The sequence below is a fragment of the Rattus rattus genome, chromosome X (assembly GCF_011064425.1).
Source record: "Rattus rattus isolate New Zealand chromosome X, Rrattus_CSIRO_v1, whole genome shotgun sequence".
Taxonomy (NCBI): domain Eukaryota; kingdom Metazoa; phylum Chordata; class Mammalia; order Rodentia; family Muridae; genus Rattus; species Rattus rattus.
Window position 1 is genome coordinate 42,561,911 of NC_046172.1, and position 20,022 is coordinate 42,581,932.

At 34.7% G+C, this 20,022-nt stretch overlaps 1 protein-coding gene across 1 annotated transcript in view; it reads right to left on the reverse strand.

Moving 5' to 3' along the window:
- The window catches only part of LOC116887853 (dystrophin-like), a 569,231-nt gene that overhangs the window by 18,230 nt on the left and 530,979 nt on the right, over window positions 1-20,022 (reverse strand). Inside the window, 1 exon segment of the mRNA XM_032889357.1 lies at window positions 15,336-15,511. Coding sequence (XP_032745248.1) covers window positions 15,336-15,511 — 176 coding nt within the window.

A 20,022-nucleotide genomic window follows, 5' to 3' on the forward strand; every position in this document is an offset into this window, starting at 1 on the left:
CATGAGGATTCATTAGATCCTACCTGAATAAATAGCAAAGTTAGCATGAAAACTAATGCTGCTGTCACTTCTCTCCTGAATAGCTGTGGCTCATACTGTCTACAGGGCTAGTCAAAGAATGTACCACATACTGACTGTGCCTTGGACCCTATGGGAGGCAATTTAAACTTTAAACATTCACAGCTTGAAAGCTCACTGAGTTTAAAGGACTTCAACATGCTTTTATGGTGTGGGTCTTTAAAGTTTAAATAACTTCTAGTCAGGGTTCAGAAACTATCTAGTATAATGTGGAAAGTCATTCAAGTCTGACATGTCCTTAATGCCCCAATGCTCCTTCCCAGCATTATGACCTCTTTTAATCCATTTACTATTTTTTAGTGAACATCTGTGTGAACTTTAGTTTAAATACAAAACAAATCTCACTGTTTTACAAAGCCAGTCCTTTGCTCTACCTCCCAATATAAAATTCCATAGATATAGGGAAATGAACAACACACTTATTCTCACAGTTATGTCATCTATAAACAACACTGGGCAGGGGATGAAGCCAGAGATTAGACATAAAGGGATCCCCATGATATTAATTTCAAGAATTATGGGCAAAGGTATGTCCATATCTTATTCAAAGTTTCTTTTGAAATATTCTTCCATGAGACTGTAAACCATGTAGACAGGAAAGAACAAAATCAGAGGTAGAGGAATTATAAGTTCATGCAGAAATAAATTTAGGAAACAACTAGAGAAAAGGCAGCATTGAAGAGAAAATCATACATTTAAAATAATTTAAAAAGTACATTTGGAAAGAATTTGGTGATGTGGCAGTTAGAGTGAACACTGTCAATTGCTTCACAGACACAGTTAATCTTTGAGGCTACAATGTGAGTGATATCTCATAGACTTACAAAATCTAAAGCACAGAACTGCATTTGAAATTCTTGGGTGTGGGAAACAGGACTGAAGTCCTAAGTGCCAGAAGAAAGAATGGAAACAGGAAACCTCTGGAGGTATGAAGTAGAGGGGGCTCTAGAATGTACCAGAGTCTTGGGAGGTAAAAGAATCTCAAGACTCAAAGGGGGGTGTCTTAGATGAAATGCCCCACATGGGGGAGAGAGAACTTGTACAGTTCACCTCCAGTAGAAATACAGGGCATCATGTGGAGAGATGGAGTTGACATCCCACAGTCAAAAACTCTGATTCAGAATTGTTCCTGTCTGAAAGGACAGCAGGGACAAAAATAGAGAAGAGACTCAGGGAAAGGAGGTCCACTGACAGACACAAATTGGCATCCATCTTAAGGGGAGGCCCCAAGACCTGGCTCTATTACTGACACTATGGTGTGCTTACAGACAGGAGACTAACATGGATGTCCTGCAAGTGAGGCCCAACAAGCAGCAGACAGAGTCAGATGCAGATATTTACACCCAACCAATGCACAGAAGATTACTGTGGTAGGATTAAGGATAAGCTAGAAGAAGCTGAGGAGGAAGGCAGCCCTATAAGACCAGCAGTCTCAAATAACCTGGACCTCTCAGACACTGAGCCACAAACCAGGCAGCATACACCAGTTGAGTTGAGGCCCCCAACACATAAACAGCAGAGGACTGCTGGATCTTGACTCAGTGAGAGAAGATGCACCTAACTCTCAATAGACTAGAGGTCCCAGGGAGTTTAACGATCTGGTGGGGTGGGGGTGAGGGATGGGGTATTGGGGACATTCTTTTGGAGATGGGGGGGGGAGGTATGTGATGTAGAACTGTCAGAGGGCAAACCAGAAGGGGGAAAAAGATTGGACTGTTAAAAAAAAGATTAAAGAATTGAAAAAAATATTGAAATGCATCACACAAACACCCAAAAACCCCAGAAATCTCATTAGAAATCTAAATGTACATAACTAGCAACTGTTTGATTTATATAAGTCTGAGCATCAGGGCAGATGATGAACTAGTAGTATTACTTTGTAATTTATAAGATCCAATTAAGTGAGAAGATAGGTGTACCCAGCTATACATCTCCTGGGCCTATACCCAAAAGATGCTCCAACAAACAGCCAAGACACATGGTCTACTATGTTCATAGCAGCCTTATTTATAATAGCCAGAAGCTGGAAAGAACCCAGATGCCCTTCAAGAGAGGAATGAATACAGAAAATGTGGTACATCTACACAACGGAGTACTACTTGGCTATTAAAAACATAGACTTCATGAAATTCATAGGCAAATGGATGGAAATGGAAAATATCATCCTAAGTGAAATAATCCAATCCCAGAGAAACATATATGGTGTGCACTCACTGATAAGTAGATATTAGCCCAAAGGCTTAAATTGCCCAAGATCAATCCACAGAACTCATGAAGCTCAAGAAGGATGACCAAAGTGCAGATGCTTTACTCCTTCTTAAATGGGAAGCAAAAATATTCATAGGAGGGGATATGGAGGCAAAGTTTGGAGCAGTGACTGAAGGAATGGCCATTCAGAGCCTGCCCCACATGTGGCCCACAAATATACAGCCATCAAAACTTGAGAAGACTGATGAAGCTACGAAGTGCATGGTGAGTGTAGCTGGATATAGATGTCTCCTGAGAGACACAGCCAGAACATTTCAAATACAAAGGCGAATGCTAGCAGCAAACCTATGAACTGGGAAAGGAACTCCAGTTGGAGGACTTAGAGAAAGAGTTGAGGGAGCTGAAGGGGCTTGCAACCCCATAAGAACAGCCATGCTAACCAACCAGACCTCCCAGGGACTAAACCACTACCCAAGCATTATACAGTATACTATACTGACCCATGGCTCCAGCTGCATTTGTAGCAGAGGATGTTAGGCACCAATAGAAAGAAAGTCCCTTGGCCCTGCCAAGTTTAGACCCCCAGTGTAGGGGAATGTCGGTAAGGTGGGAAGGGGGGTGGATGGGGAGGGAAACATTCTTATAGAAGAAGGAAAGGGGGATGGGATAGGGGGCTTATATGTGGGAAACCGGGAAAGGGAATAACATTTGAAATATAAATAAAAATTATCCAATTAATCAAAATATTCACTATGAAAAACAAAAACATAAGTATTGTTCATTGAATGCTATTAAGATTAAATAAAGGATATATTATTTGAAGACTAAAAATCATCTAGAATGAGATCAACCTTAGTTATTAAATGTAGGGCGCCCTCCTGTGGTGAACAACGGTACTGCGCATGAGCAGTCTTTGCACCTGGCATCAGTTGGCTGGTAATATGCTAATGAGGGAGCAGTACCAGGCTAATGAGGTGATTCTTGCTCCGCCAATCCCTGAATGACAATTAGCATAGCCTCAGCCTGCTGTCTATATAAGGCGAGCGCTCTTGCTGCTTGAGGTCCCTGTATCAGAAATGAGGTGGTCCTGCGATAAAGGCTGTTAAGAAGGATCCGGACGGTGTTAAATCTTCCTTGCCAGACAAGGTGGGCACGACAATTAAAGAATATCTTTTTTCTGCATCCTGTTTATATAAATCTTGCATTCTACTCAAGTTCTCTGCATTGAAGCAAGAGGAAGGGAATGTCAGAGAATGAGAAAAGATAAAAGAACAGAAGGAAGAAGGAAAAAGGGGGGACTAAAATATAATATCTGAATAATTATGGTTTAGTATTATTCAACAATGTCAGTTTGGTTAAACCTAAGAGGAAGTTGTGATATGAATGGCCATGTATCTTTAAATTAGAACCAAATTATACACACAGGACACAGATCCTTGTAAGTCTCACTATATTTTCAAATTTCAATAAATTTATTTCTGTCTCAAAAAAAGAAAGATAGGTGTATAAGCAATAAAATCCAAGAAATGAAAACTTCATTAGAAGAAAATAAAATGAAAATTTGAAGTGTTAAAACTGATCGTAAAGGGATAAGAAAAGCAAATTGACAGGACGTAGTGGGGTGGGAGTGCGGGAGACATAATAGGAGAGCACAATATTCTAGAAACTGAAAGCACGACAATTTCGGAAAGGGACTAATAATCACTGTCAAGCATGGCACAAAGGTCAAGAAGGATAAGAACTGAAGAGTAACCTTTCAAGCTGGCATAAGGAGCTCTCTGGTGACTCTGTAGAGAGCAGTTTTAGATCCTGATGCAAAAAAAATAAGCTGGTAAAAGGAAGAATTGGAAGTAAAGCATCACAGTTTTTGTGATGAGGGACGGGCTATGCACTCGATTCTGGTTCCACTTATATTGGGATGAATAAAAATGTCTATTTGTCTTTCAATTGTAAAACAAACAAAACTCCATGCTAAAGCTTACATCTGTAGCATTGTTTGTATGCATTCTAATGCTGTATTTATTTAAGTAGTTTCTGGAGTTACAGTACTACGTCATACTGCCATTCCCCATTATTATAGCAGTTCCCCATAGTAGATATAATTTACCATTTTCATACCTGAATACATTTAGTGTTTTTCACATAGGGTGATGTACATATATAGCCATCTCTTCAAATATTTGTCATTTCCTTTAAGGAAATATGTTTTTCTAATTACTTGGAATCAATAAATATTGTCTGCTTGATATCCTGTTCTGCAAAAGAATTTCAGAATTTTTCACCCTGTTAAAAAAAGACCTTTTAGACATATGGCTTACAGAAGTTCCTACATTCGCTCAAAAGTAAAAAACTTGATTCCTGCAAAGAGAATCTTCACATCTAGTGGATGAAACAGTCATCTGAATAGACCATTCTAAAAATATATAATGCAGGTGTCCCAAGATGAAACAATGACATCATAGCTTAGCCTAGAGTAAACTGTGTCCTTTGGAGGAATGAAAATTACAAGTTAAGTTGTAATGGAATTAGTGTTCCATCTAGTGAACTAATTTTCACACTGTGGGATCAAAATTAGTGCCCTACCATCACCTGGGAACTTGTTTGAAATTAAAATTTGTGTGTATTTTTCCTAGATCTAATGGATGGAATTTTAAAAAGTTGAAGGACAGTCAGTGATCTTTAAATATATAACTTCTGATGAGCTGACCACCCTCCAATGAAGGCCATACTTCTGGAAGTATATGGGCAGCACAAACTGTAGTCATGGCTTTTTAAAAAAGAAGGGGGCATTAAATTGGACTTGTCAGAAAAGAAGAATAAATCAAAGAAGAGACAGGAATGTGCTGAATATAATCAAAATTCAATGAAAAATATTCTGAAGGATCTAATAAAATTAATAAAAAAATTTGCTCAGGAAGTCTTCACAGCTTCACAAATTATTTTGATGTAAGTTGAATTGTGTAAACAAATGCTCATACAGGAAAGTCTCAAACTTCACGGTTTATCGGAATAACCTGGGGATACTGAGAAAGATTTTAGAGCCTACCAGCAGAGAACTTATGATTTTCCAGACTTGGAAAAAGCCAACACATTTGCATTAAAAATTAATTGTGACATGAGGCTGCTTTATCATTCACTGTACTTTGAGTATTCCCACTTGTAAATAATCCTTAGTATATGTGCATCCAAAATTCCCATCATTCCATTATTCACAACATAGTTATGGGATAATCTTTGATATATTTAGCAAAATAACTTTTATGAACATTAAATGAATAGATGAATAGTTGTATTTTGAATTTATGAAGATATATGAAAAGTTTCTATTCTTCATAAAAACTTTCCTAGCTAACATTTGAGTTTCTACAAAGATGATTTGATAATAGTTTGGAATAAAAGCATTATTTAAAAGTCATGACACTGTAGTCAAAATTAGGAGAATCAGCAGTAATCCTTATTTTACAACACTATGCAGGTTATTTAACCTTTCCAGACCCCAATTAACCTATAACCCTGGAGATGGCTAGTTCCCTTAGACAAAAAGAAGCAAGTGATCTTTGCTTTGTTGGGCTAAAATAAGGATCACATGTGTCATACCAAGCCCAATAGCCCAGATATTTTAGGCTCAGTTTATCACCTATAACAATTTTCAAAAGTCTACAGACACAGTAATTATTTAATTATGTTTGTCACATAAGTTAATATGATTTAATGTACAATTTCCAGATTTTTCTTGGGAATCAAAGCTAAAATAATATTTATATAATTAATATTATATAATTATATATTTGGAAATATAAACCTTATAAAACTGGAGAGTTGTTATCTCTTCCTATGTATTTTTTTCCAGGGGTGGGATAGACAATATATTATTCAAGCAGCAGTAACATTAAAAGAAAGATCACAAAAAAATGAGGAAAAAAAGGCACGAATGATAAACAAAGAGAAAATAATACCATAGGTCTAGAGGATATTCCATTTATGTATTTTAATGTGCAAACAGGCACAAAGAAATAACAAATATATATTATCTGCTTGCTTATGCAATTATGACAATGGGTTACCAGATCGATTTAGGCATTCTAGGTGCCTCTAATATTTCTCTTGAACTGCAGGATGCTAACTTTCAAAGATGTCACTTTTGGAAGATAAACTTTATTGAAATGAGATTTCTTAAGAATTATTCAATTTTCTATTTGTTTCACATGGTTGATGCAAAAGTATAAATGAAAGTTATAAATGAAAACTCTTTAAGTAATTGGATTAGGAAGTAACTAAATAAATGCTGATAAACTAGATATTATAGCTATTTAAAACATATTCGCAGTTCCATACACTGATCATTGATAATGTATAAAATAATATGACTGAGCTATATGATAATTCAGTGTTGAAAATAATTACAATGTAAACTGAGGAAAAAACACTTTTGTAAATCTGAATGTAACGAAGAAAATTTAAGGGTTCTATAAATGTAGAAACAATAATTGCTAAGGTATCAAGTAACTGTACCATAAGTAATTAAGAAAACTACAAAGAAATACAATGTTGAGCTTTAAATCTCTTAATTATTTTATGTACGTGGAGATAACTTAGAATCTATTCATAAATAATGTTCAAGTGAACATAGATCTCTCCATACTTATTCAATATATTACTTGAAATTTCAGCTAAAGAAATAAGACAACTAAAAGAGATCAGGGGAATATAAGTTTAAAAGAAGAAGTCAATTATCATTATTTGCATATCATAGTATACATAAACAACACCAAAATTTCTACCAGGGAACTCTGACAGCTGATATTTTATCATTATGCAAATGACAAATGGGCTGAGAAAGAAGTCAGGGAAATGCCTTTCACAATAGTGTCAAATAATATATCTAGATAACTCTAGCCAAATAATTAAAAGACCTGTAGGATCAAAACCTCAAGGCTTTGAAGAAAGAAAATGAAGAAGATATCATAAAATGGAAAGATCTCCCATGATCATGGATTGGTAGGGTTAACATAGTATGAATTGTCATCTTACCAAAAGCAATCTACAGATTCTATGGATTTCCATCAAAACTACATCACAATTCTATACAGATCTTAAAAGAATAACTCTCATCTTCATATTGAAAAACAAAAGCCTAAGATAGCTAAAACAATCCTGACAATTGAAAGAACTGCTGGAGGTAACACCATCCCTGAATTCAAGCTGTACTGCAGAGCTATAGTTATAAAACCTCATGGTATTGGCATAAAAAGAATGGAATTAAATTTAAGACCCAGTTATCTATTCACTGACCTATGAACATATGATTTTTGATGAAGCCAAAAATACACACTGGGAAAAAGAAGGCATTTTCTAACAATTTTTGCTGGTCAAATTGGATGTCTTCAATATAGAAGAATGCAAATAGATTCATATTCATCACCCTGCAAAAATCTCATGTTCAAGTGAACCAAAGACCTCAACATAAAACGAGACACACTGAACCTGATAGAAGAGAAAGAAGGGGATAGTTTTGGATGCAGCTGCACAGTAGACAACTGTCTATACAGAACACTGATAATATATGCACTAAGATTAAGGATTAATAAATGGGACTTCATTAAGCTTTCAGCAGCATAGAGAATGAGAAAATGTTTTGCCAACTCCATATCCAATAGATAACTAAATATGAACTCAAGAGATGCAATCCAAAATAATTAATAATAATAATAATGATAATAATAATAATCCTATTTAAAAATGGGGTATAGATATAAACAGAGAATCCTAAATAGACAAATAGCATAGCCATCATGGAAATGAAAATCAAAACTACTTTAAGATTCTTATACTTCTCAGAATGGCTAAGATCAATAACAAAAGGGATAGTTCATGGTAAAATTTTGTAGGAAGGCAAACACTCCTCCATTGCTGGGTGGAGTGCAAACTTATACAGTTACTATGGAAATCAATATAGTAGTTCCTCGGAATATTGTGAATTAACCTCCCTCAAGACCCAGCTATAATGCTCTTGGGAATATGCCCAAAATTTGCTTTACCCTACCACAAAAACACTTGCTCAACTCTGTTTAAATGCTTTATTAATAATAATCAGAAGTAGGAAACAATATAGAATGAATACAGAAAAGGAGATGTATTTACACCACATAGGATTACTCAGCCACTTTAAAATATTTTCATGAAATTTGAAGAAAAATGAATGCAATTAGAAATAACCCTTAGCTGTCAAATGATAGTCAATGTACAATCCAGAGACCCAGAGAGGTTTGGTAGAGGAGGACTCTAAGGGGGAAACATGTATCTCCTTGGAAAGAGGAAGTAGAAAATATTCTTCAGGTAAGCCAGAAAATGTGGGGATGAGAAATAGAAGATCAGCTAGTGGAAATGGAAGTATAGAATGTGGAGAGAGACAGCTAGAATTAAGGGGAGGTGGCAATATAGAGCCTAGTGCAGTGGAGACTCCATGGAATCGATGAGGATGACCATAGTGAGGACTTCAAGTAAAAAGGTATGAGTTTGAATTAGCCAGCTTTTGTAGCCACTCAAGGTTTCCAGTGATGGGATTGGGTTGACTTCATTTGAGTTTTTAGCCAAGGAGATCCTGTGGAGATTCCTAAACAATCCAAGCTAATCCCAGGACAGAAACTTGACAGCTTGGCCCCATTGCTGATGACAACTTTCAATGATCTCATTCAACATAGAGTGTTTAAGCTGGTATAGTATGAGTTTGGAGCCTTAACCCCCATGTTTCCATCTCATTGGCACAAGATGGTACTCTGAATGCAATGGAAAGAGAAACCTAGACACCAACATTCACATAAAATCTTTCTTGCTTACAAGATGTGTTGGGGCAATGGGGGGACAAAATTTATGAGACTGGCCAATGTTGGTTTAACATGAGGCCCACAACATGAGAGGGGTCCCATGTTCTACACAGGCTGGATGTCTATGAACCAAACACTGGATTAACAAAGAAACTTGGGGTTGAAACAACAAGGATTGCATCACCTCCACAAAAAATCAATATTATTTCTCATGCTATTCTGCTATACTCATAGATCAGTGCCTTGCCCAGTAATCATCAGAGAAGCTTCCTCTAGCAGTACATGGGAGCTTGTGTAAAGACCCACAGCCAGGCAATATGAAAAGAGTATCTGAATTTGAGTTCTAGACCAGTTCTCTCTCCTCACTAAAAAAATTAGGGAACTCTGCAGAAGAGGGGGTGGAAATATTATAGGAGTCAGAGAAGATGTCAGATACCAAGAGAACATGGCTGACCACATCAACTAAGCATGGATCATATGGGTTTCACAGATCCTGAAGCTGCAATCATGGGGTCTACCTGGGTCTGTACCACATCCTCTGCAAATATCATATGGCTATTGATTTGCTGTTTTGAGCGACCCCTAATAGTGGGAGTGTATGTATCTATGACACTTTTGCCTATTGTTGTGACTCTTTTCCTTCTGTTGGTTTGCTTGTCCCAACCTAGGTATAAGGGCCTTCGCCTTGTCTTTTTTATCTTCTTTTGTCCTGTATTGGTGCTGCCTCTTGGAGGCCTGCTCTTTTCTGAAAGGGAAATGAGAGGGAATGAATCTGAGGGAGAAGGAGGTAGAACCTGTGAGATAGGAAGGGAGGGGTAATTGATGTCAAGTTATATTATATGAAAAAATAATCTATTTTTAATATTTTTAAAAGATATTAAAATAAATACAACAAATTATAAAACCAGCAAAAGGAATAATTTTATGAGAAACTAGGTAGAAATATTAAATGATATTGTAATGTTAAATTAAAGTTACTTCATTAGTTGAAATGTTCCACTGACTCTTAAAAAAGGGTATTCCAGCTATTATATACCTAGTGTAACAGGGTACAAGTAAAATTAAGGCAGCACAAAGTTAAGTGGTGTTTATTGTGATTGGTGATCAGAAAATTTATGGGCATAAACCAAAAAGGACTATATTATGCTTAATAATTTGAAATTAAAAATTTGGGAAATGCTAGGTATAAAGTTGATAGGACAATAAGAATAATGTTTGGTATCTGTAAAATCAGTATATGTTTTTTCATATGATGGCAATTACATCAATAAGTATTTACTTCCAGATGGAAAGCACAGAAGAAAATTGAGAATATAATAATCTTAAGAAAATTAGTTGGAAACTGAGAAAATTACATAAGAAAAAGGGAAATTGCTCGGTTTATAGAACATACAGGAATAATTATCAGAAAGTGACTTAAATAATGATACTCGTGTGATAATTAAATATAAAAATGATAAAGTTTATAAGAGTAGTTGGTCAGGTGAGCTAGAGAATTCAGGAGGCAATTTTTGTTTTAAAAAGGAAAACAAGGATGTCCCACGACAGAAGAGTGGATACAGATTATGTGGTTCATTTACACAATGGAATAGTACTCAGCTATTAAGAACGAAGACATCCTGAGTTTTGCAGGTAAATGGATGGAACTAGAAAATATCTTCCTGAGTGAGGTAACTCAGACCCAAAAAGGACATATATGTTATGTTCTTACTAACAAGAGGATATTAGGGCCCCTAGAAGTACAGAATACCCAAGAAACAATCCACAGAACTCAAAAAGGTCAACAAGCTGAAGGGTCCAAGTAAGGACTCCATAGTTCCACTTGGTAGGGAGAAGAAAGCAATCACAAGGGGGGAGCGAGGGACAGGGGAGGGAAAGGGGATGGGGCCGGGGAAGATGGGAACATGATTTGGTATTGAGTGGGGGGAAATGACTGAAGCCCTGAGGGCCAGCAGAAAAAAAGGAAACAGTCAACCTTGGTTGGAAGGAGGTTGGGAGAACTCTATAGAATGTACCAGAGTCCTGAGAAGTGAGAACCTCTCAGGACTCAAAGGTTTGGGGGCCCTAGATGACATGCCCTACAGTGTGGAGAGGGAACTTGTAGAGCCCACCTCTCGTAGAAAGCAAGGCATCAAGTGAGGGATACGGTTACTTTCCCACAGCCAATTATCTGACCTGTCTGAAAAAAAAATGCAGGAATGGAAATGGAGAAGAAACCGAGGAAAGAAGGCCCAGTGACAGGCCCAAAGAGGATTCCAGGTCAAGGGGAGTCCCCAAGATCTGACACCATTACTGAAGCTATGGGATGTTCACAAAAAGGGACCTATTATGACTGCTCTCCCAAAGACCCAACAAGCACCTGAGTCAGATGCAGATGTGTGCACCCAATGAACAAACAGAAGCTGCTGACCCCTCTAGTTGAATCAGGGAAAAGCTGTAGGAAGCTGAGAAGGAGGACAACCCTGTGGGAGGACTAGCAGTCTCAAGTAACCTGGACCCCGAGATCTCTTAGACACTGAGCCACCAATCAGGCAGCATACACCAGCTGTGATGAGGCCTCCAACACACATACAGCAGAGGACTGCCGGGTCTGGGTTCAGTCAGAGAAGATGCACTTAATCCTCAGGAGACTGAAGGCTCCAGAAAATTTAAAGGTCTGTGGAGAGTGGAGAGTGGGAGGCGGGGGGAAGTGTGGTGTGGCAGGAAGGAGGTATGAGATGTGGAACCCTCGGTAGGTGGACCGGTAGGGGAATAAAACCTGGAATTTAAAAATAAGTAAATAATAATAATAAAAAGGGAAAATAAGGTTATTATATAGTCATTAGGTTTGAGATATTTATTATGAGGTTTCTTGCCCCAAATTCTATATATTAACATTCTCCACCAATAACTCGAACACTATCACCACTTAACCTCTAAATTACTACTACAACCATTCTCAAAAGAACCATCAACTCCATGAACATTTAACAAACAAAATCTCCTAGCATTTATTGAGTCTATTCCCTCATTGGCATCAGATTTGGTGCTTCTTCATCTTCATTTTGCATGACAATGTAAAAACTATTGAAGCACACGAATAAGGCTTTAAATAATTTTTCTGCAGTCACATATTAATAATTAAAACGGGCAACTTTCAAACCTTGGTAAACTTGTTTCCAAGATTTGCTACTCATCTGGACATAGAGGCCACATAGTACAACTAAAATATGTGTGCACTATATATGTGAATGATAGCAACAGAAATTAAAAACTGACTGGATTCAGGTGTAGAAATACTGCCACTGCAGCATTTGTATCTGAGGGTAGAGTTCATATGTGAAGCAACATGACTTGGGAGCCATTCCATAAATCCATGAAAGAGGACAATTGAGATGAGTATCTAAAGCAAAGGGATTTGGCTTATGCAACACTTTCATAAGAATTAGGACAAAATTAGGCAGGAGATGAACTATAGTTAGTCGTAGATGCTGAACAAGAACATTTTTTAAAGAAGGGCAATTAACAGAACACAAGTACAAAGTGCACAGTGAAATATAATTGTTTCAAATATTGGAGACAGGTACTGGCTAACATAAAAGTTTTCAGTCATAATTTCATGAAACTTCTTTAATCACATTCCATACAGTAAACATTTATCAATTACTGAACTTAATTGCTTCAGAAAGCTTCTTTTGCTCTTTGCTCAGTTTAAACTCATCATTGTAGAGTCCTATATAGTTTGTCTACATAATTATCCTGTTCAAAGCAAGACACCTGGAGAGTACACACTAGTGCTAAGCATAATTATTCTGCAACAACAAGTATAATTAGACAGCATTACGCAAACCATGACATAATAGTACCTTAATCTTTGACCTACTGAAGAGATATTTTGCTATGCAGTCTGTGTTGAAATCAAAACCCAGGCACTCTGTAGTTATGGATAAAACTAATAATGCCTATAGCTATCTTGGAAAGTTATCAGGAAAAATTAGTTATTCAGTTAAAGCATAGAATCTTATTCTAAGAATATAATAAAATCCCCACTAATGCTGGGTTTTATTGAAATCATCTGTATGTTCCCATTTATTCTTTCAACATAGTAATTTACAATAACCATGGGAAACATGATCAAAGACAACTAGGTGACCAATTACTCTTCCACTACACTTTCTTTCCTGAAAGAATTTAATCAAAATATAAATTTCAAACCAAATACAATCTCAGTTCAAGAGGCAGAAATACATCTTTGAAGATGGACTGGAACGGATCAACTCACTTTGCTTCTGTTTGTATAAGGCTGTTTCTGAAGACATTACAATCATTGTGAAGAATAAACTCAAAAGTGATGAGCCTACTAAGTTTCTTCTATAGATAGATATTTAACATGACATTAAGTATATTAGTGACAATGTTGTTAGAAAAAGGCAAATTAAAAGACTTACTGATTTATTTTTGACATAATTTTTCCTCACCATCAGTGAATAGTTCTATTACTGTAGTGATGAGACTATGGAATTTCTGCCTAAAATGGATGCACTATGTTATTAAGTTTGTGAACCAACTGACCAGACGAAAGAGCAGCAAATTCATTTCTGTTGTATCAAATAGGTTTTTTGAAGGGTTATAGAATTATAGCTATATTATTTTTAAAGAACCTGAGTTGTCATGTGAAAGGATCATAGATGATAAAAGTTTGAATAAATGGGACTGTGATTTAAATGAAGATCCTGTCATTTGAAATTTTTATAATAAGAAGTCGTGAAGTATTGTTCTTATGATTATTTTAACACCTTAAAATATAATATCAGGGATGTAGAGATGGCTCAGTCTCTATGAAAACATAGGACTAGATTTCAAACTTATACAGCACACACATAAAAAGTGGTTATAATAGTTTACATCTGCAATACCAGTACTCTTATGTGGGACTCAACACACAGACAGGAGAATCTATGGAAGCTCACTTTTTAGTTTTCTATGGGATGGTGAACAAAGGCAACAACAATAACAAAAACCTGCCTCCAAAAGTGGAATTCAAGAACTGACACCCACATTGTCCTCTCCCATACATACATGCACTGTGGCATGCACATGTCCATGCTACCAAGAAGAATATGTATACATATCATCCATCCACAGACTACTTACTCTCATACACATAAAATGTTAATAAGTATATAAGTACTAATTATTAATTCATAACTCACAGAGTAAATATCAATAGGCTGGCTCTTGTCCTTTTTGTAGACTACTGTACTAGACAGTTAGCTCAGCAAAACAGAAAAGTTCAAAATAAAGAAGCCCAAAACAGTTTGGAATTTTCAAATCAAATTATGTCATTAATGAATGAAAAAAAAGTATCAAATAATGTATTCAAATAATTTTCTAGATATTTCTTTTGCTTTGCTAAGAATATCTGACATACTATTTTTAGGTATATATTCTTCTCATACTTCTATACTCTGGTATATGCAAATTCTAATGTTAAGTGTTCTATACATTCTTGAGCATATGCTACTGAGTAACATAAGGCATATTGCAATGTTCTTTCTTAATCTTAAAATTTCAATAATGGATCTGGGATGGAAATTGTACCATTTTATGATATTCATGTCAGTTCTGCCTTTATGTATTTTGGCCATGATTTTAGTATTTCCACTAATTTACGTAATACCTAACATATCTAATGTCTACTTAAGAATTGTCACAAAAAGATCATTTAAAAATTCTAAAGCCTTCAAGATAAGTCTTCATAAATATCAAAGAACAGGAAATCTGTTCTGTAATTACTTCTGATTTAGGATGTGCAGATTGAGACATCATGTTCTCATAAAGCCCCAGAATGGATCTCACCTATTAGAGGTTTACTTCTACAGGAAATTGCACTTCCCATTACTAGAAGAAAGTCATTTAATGCAAAACTAATGCCTGAACAAGCAGGCAGGCCTTTTATAAGGAAAAAACCAAGACAACAAAACAAAACTGGACATTTTCAGGATCAAAATGTGCCATGGCAGTTCATTACTTGTACATTCTTTCAATTCAGAAAAGAGTATTTCCATTAAGTCTCCAGTTATTGACATAATGATTTCTTGGGCAAATTTTAAAATATCTTACTATTTTTCTCCCTATTTAATTGACATTACAAAATACTCAAGCTTTGAGAAATATAATTCAACTAAAAACCATGTCTCCTGAATATGAGTTTTTCTGCTTACAACTGAATCTTGATGCACTTACCTTTTCCTAATTTCAGAATCCACAGTGATCTGCCTCTTCTTTTGAGGAGGTGGTGGTGGAAGTTCCTCTTGGGCATGTTTTACCATGATTTGTTCCCTTGTGGTCACCATAGTTACCGTTTCCATTACAGTTGTCTGTGTTAGTGATGGCTGAGTGGTGGTGACAGCCTGTGAAATCTGTGAGAAATATTGAAACAGAGGTCAGACACTGCTCGAAAGACTTTGGTAAAGAGTGCTTAGAGTATTGAAGGAAAATAATGAGAACCTGTTCTTGCTTGTTGGTAGATTGACCTTCAGATCAAACCAGCGCTATATTAAATCTGAATAAAATTATTTTATTTGACTTAAGTTATGTTGACTGAAACAATAAGGCTAGGTAATATGAAAATATGGTGTAAACAGTGATTCTGGGCTGAACTGGAAATTCTTTAGCAAGGAAGGAAAACAAAACAAAACCAAAACATCCTATTCCCAAAAAAGGTTGTCAGTGTATCATAAAACATACTAAATAAAATGTTCACAACATTAAGATATATTTTACTAAAGCATCTGAGTACAATTTCTAGCATCTGGGGCATTGTATCCATGTGTTAATAGTTTTCCAATAGTTTCAGATTAAAAACAACACTTGAACAAAGAAAAACCTTTTACAAAGAATTAATTACATTAAATAAAGTTTTAAAATGAAATTTTGATTTTACAATGATTATTTTGATCAGGAGACATTTAAAATGATAATCAGTTAAAGTTCAGAATAAAATTCCATTTAATAAAGCTGGCATCTTTTACAACTTCAGTAGAAGGCCAATATGAAGTAATTATTAATCTATGAGTATCTGAGTGTTTCATGTTATTCAAAAGTTTAAGTTAAAATACTCTCTGTATAAGCCACTGAATATGTTTAAATACATGAGTTTCTGAATTTTATTATTATAGTCTTTTGTTTTAGAATTGTAATCCCCTTCTGATCAGACATATTTGAGGAGATATAGTTCACAAATCTGCCTAATATAGCATATGATATACATCACGACACTTATCATCTCCATATGCAAGACAATATCAGACAGAGAAGTACAAAATAACATATTCCTTCCCTTTAAATTCTCCACTTATCTCCCTCACAGTGTTCACTTCATCATGGCCATAAGTTATCTCTGGAATGTTAATTACAGCCCTTTGTAACTAATTTATTTGGAAGAGTTATTTCCAACAAGACCAAAGAAAGCCAGCCTGCAGTAGTTCTGCTTTTGGCTATTAACACAAGAAAAAGTATTTTGCTGCAACCGAGATTTGTTAAATAGACTTTTCTGTACTTTCTGAGAAATAGGAGAATCATTTAGTGTACCATCCTTCCCTCACTGAGCTTTGAAAGAAATTTGGGAGGAGTCAAGATAATTGTTTGATCTTCTAAATTGGCCACAAAAGGAATGAAAATCCTACAACAAGCTACCATCTATAAATATTGGCTCGATTGTATGTATTTAAAATGCATGCCATTGGACAAACTATATGTTGAGTCCTTCTATTTTATTAGCTGTTATGCAAAACAAAAAATACAACCAACACAACAAAAACAAATCCAACACACATCAAGAGAAACTGAAGTCTTACATACACCAATTGCAAGTTATCTTTTATCTTTTCAAAGCCCTTCATTCAGAATCAATCACTGAGCTATGAGCAATTTTAATTACATACTCCACTGACAGGTTATATCAAGATTAAAAAAGGCAACAGTTTTAAAATTGCATAAAATATAAATTAAAATATAATTGCATCTAGCACAAAAGAACACTAAATGAACAATTTAAGTTTGCTTTTATACTGAAAGGGAAATGTAATTTTATTTGAATTCCAAGAGCCTTTTTAGTGTGATATTTTTAATTAACAAAGTAAGATTATTTTGCATAAGATAAATAACTGCTGTAAGAAAATATTTTTCCTGAGAAGACTATCTATAAGTTCTCTGATTATATGACAGTATAAACAAGAAAAGCATTTTTAAATGTTCCATCCAGAGATGGCACCACCCACAATACCCTCCAGTACAGTCATATACCACGTTTTACCATGGCTTTTAATAATTGATTCTAAATGAATAATTATTCATTAGAATCATGACAATATTGTCAGAAGAGAGATTATGAGAGCCATTTAATCTATTTTTATGCTTACTATACAGGTTTATCACCCAGGAGATAAGCTCCTTCCTTAGAATATGAAATAATAACTTCCAGTTTATCACTTGAACTACCAAATCCTAAAAGGCAAACTATCTCATTATGGCATTTCCAGTTGAATTGTTTGAACTCTGAACCAACAAAAGGTAACTGTAAAATTTTGTTTAGTAAGGTCAATTTTAAGATTTAAAAACTCAATAGTATAACCTATTGAATTTCATTTGATAGTGTGAAATGAAATGTCAGTGATTTGTTCAAAATGGCATTAACTGGTATGTCAAAACCAAGATTCTGGCTTTGGAAACCATACTAAATTAACAAAATCAAAAATATATAAGATTTTAGTAGATATAGTATAATGTTACAAATAAGTTCAATACTTAGTATGTATCTGGTACAGGACAGTTTGAAACAACTAAATTAAATCACCATTTTCACGATTTTATACTGTAATAGGCAATGTGATAATCACAATGATATTTGTGAAGTAAGATTAGTGCTACATTTAAAATATAACTATGCAAAATAAAACAAGTACTGAACATACAGTAGTCAAAGACAGTTTATTTGACATGGTACAAACCTAGATTTCTTTGTTCAGTACCTTAACATACAAATTTATATTAGTGATAAGATCAGGATCTAAAATATTATCTCATGAATGTATACTGAGCAACTTTGAGGGGAGACAAGGGTAAACACAACCAGTGGTTGGATAACTAAATTTATTTTTAATATTAATGACTGTTCTGTTTTGTCACCAATATTAAGGTTAAAAAATACCTTCCTGAATAGGAACTGACATTGGGATACTGAGAACAATTAGAGTCCAATACTCAAAGGACAGCATAAAAGAAAGAATTCTTGACTTTGAAATAAAATACTACATAATAATTAAAAGAGTTCATTTGATAAAGTTGTCTCTTCAGGTTTTTGTAGTTTTTCTTCATTTCAACTTGCTGTTAGTACAAAAATATATCAGAAAGCAAAGGCACAGAATATATTCTGGAATCATATTAAAGATAGAATTTGTGCAATTGTGTTAGTTAACAGCACCTGCAAAAATTCAAAAGCAATGACATTTAATTTTCTAATTCACCTAACTTTCTACCATATGCCATCTGAGATGGAAGTGATTAAACATTTTATAGCTAGTATTTATGAAGGGTGTAGTCTTTTTGCATAGAAAATAAACAAATTATGACATCAACATTTATTAGTTACTGCAATTTTCCTATTCAAGGAAAAATGTTAGTTTACTGGTGGAATAAAACTGAAAAATTTTACATTTACCTGGGTATATATATTCTTAGATCAAAGCATCAGATATTCAAATTTTAGTATACCATACACATTAATTATAAAGCATACATGTCACTTATCTGTCAAAGAGTATAACTGATTTCAATTAAATAACTATGATAATGTTTCAAATCAATTAAATTACATTTAGTTTTACTTATTAACTATACAGAAATATTAATTATATTTACAATTAAAATCAAGATAATAATACATTCATTAGGGTCGTGGTGTTTAGAAAACTGTGCTTAACAGCATGCACACTTGTAAAAGCATTTGTTGAAGACATATCCATTAAAGTTCTACAGAAATCAATTCAAGGAATGTATTTATATTGTTCTAGACTGTCTTTACATGAAGTTTAATATTCTTACCTTGTGTTCAGGTATTCTTCAAGCCAAAGACCAAGGCTAACTTTCAAATGCAAGAGAATAGACCTCAAAGATTAGGGCCAATCCCATCCCCTATATATTTTCATCTTTCACAATGGAACAGCTTCTTCAGTTTAAAATCTCTCAAAGCTTTGACCCAAAAAGTGGTTAAAGCCATAGGTACACGTTGTTCTTTATGTGAGCACAATCAAATTTTCTATAATCTCCATCAAAATCCTATAGCTTAGTCTGAGCAGTAATAAGTTTTGCCTATTACAAAATTTTTTACACATTTTTACAGCAATCACTTAAAAAAGCATTTCTCCAAAGTACTGCATTGACTGTGAATTATTAATAAAATATGTTTACTGTTCCTGTAACAGAACAAAATTTAAAAATTTGAGGAGATCTCCTCAAAGTTAATCTAAATGCATTTTTCTTAGTATATTTATACAGTTTTGATGAAACAAAATTTGAGGTTAGATAAGAAGCAATTAACTTTCATATACAAGTTGTTATTTATTTGTTCCTATATTTAATTCTCCATTTTGTGTGTACCTCTTTTTGTATGTTCCTTCAAAGTAATAACCCCAAAACAAAGATTTAAACTGACTCTGATTACATGATTTGGGAAAGTTTTTGAAGAAAAACAAAGGCATGAATAGCTGAACTGTTTAGGTATATTGCTAATATGGGATAAAGCTAAAAAAATAATATTGGTGATGTTATATTTTCAGAAGTCTATTTGTAAAAAGGGGTATCTTCCAAGCTAGTATTGTCAAATAATGCCTATTTGGACAATACCATATCTAATAATTTTATTCTCATAAAA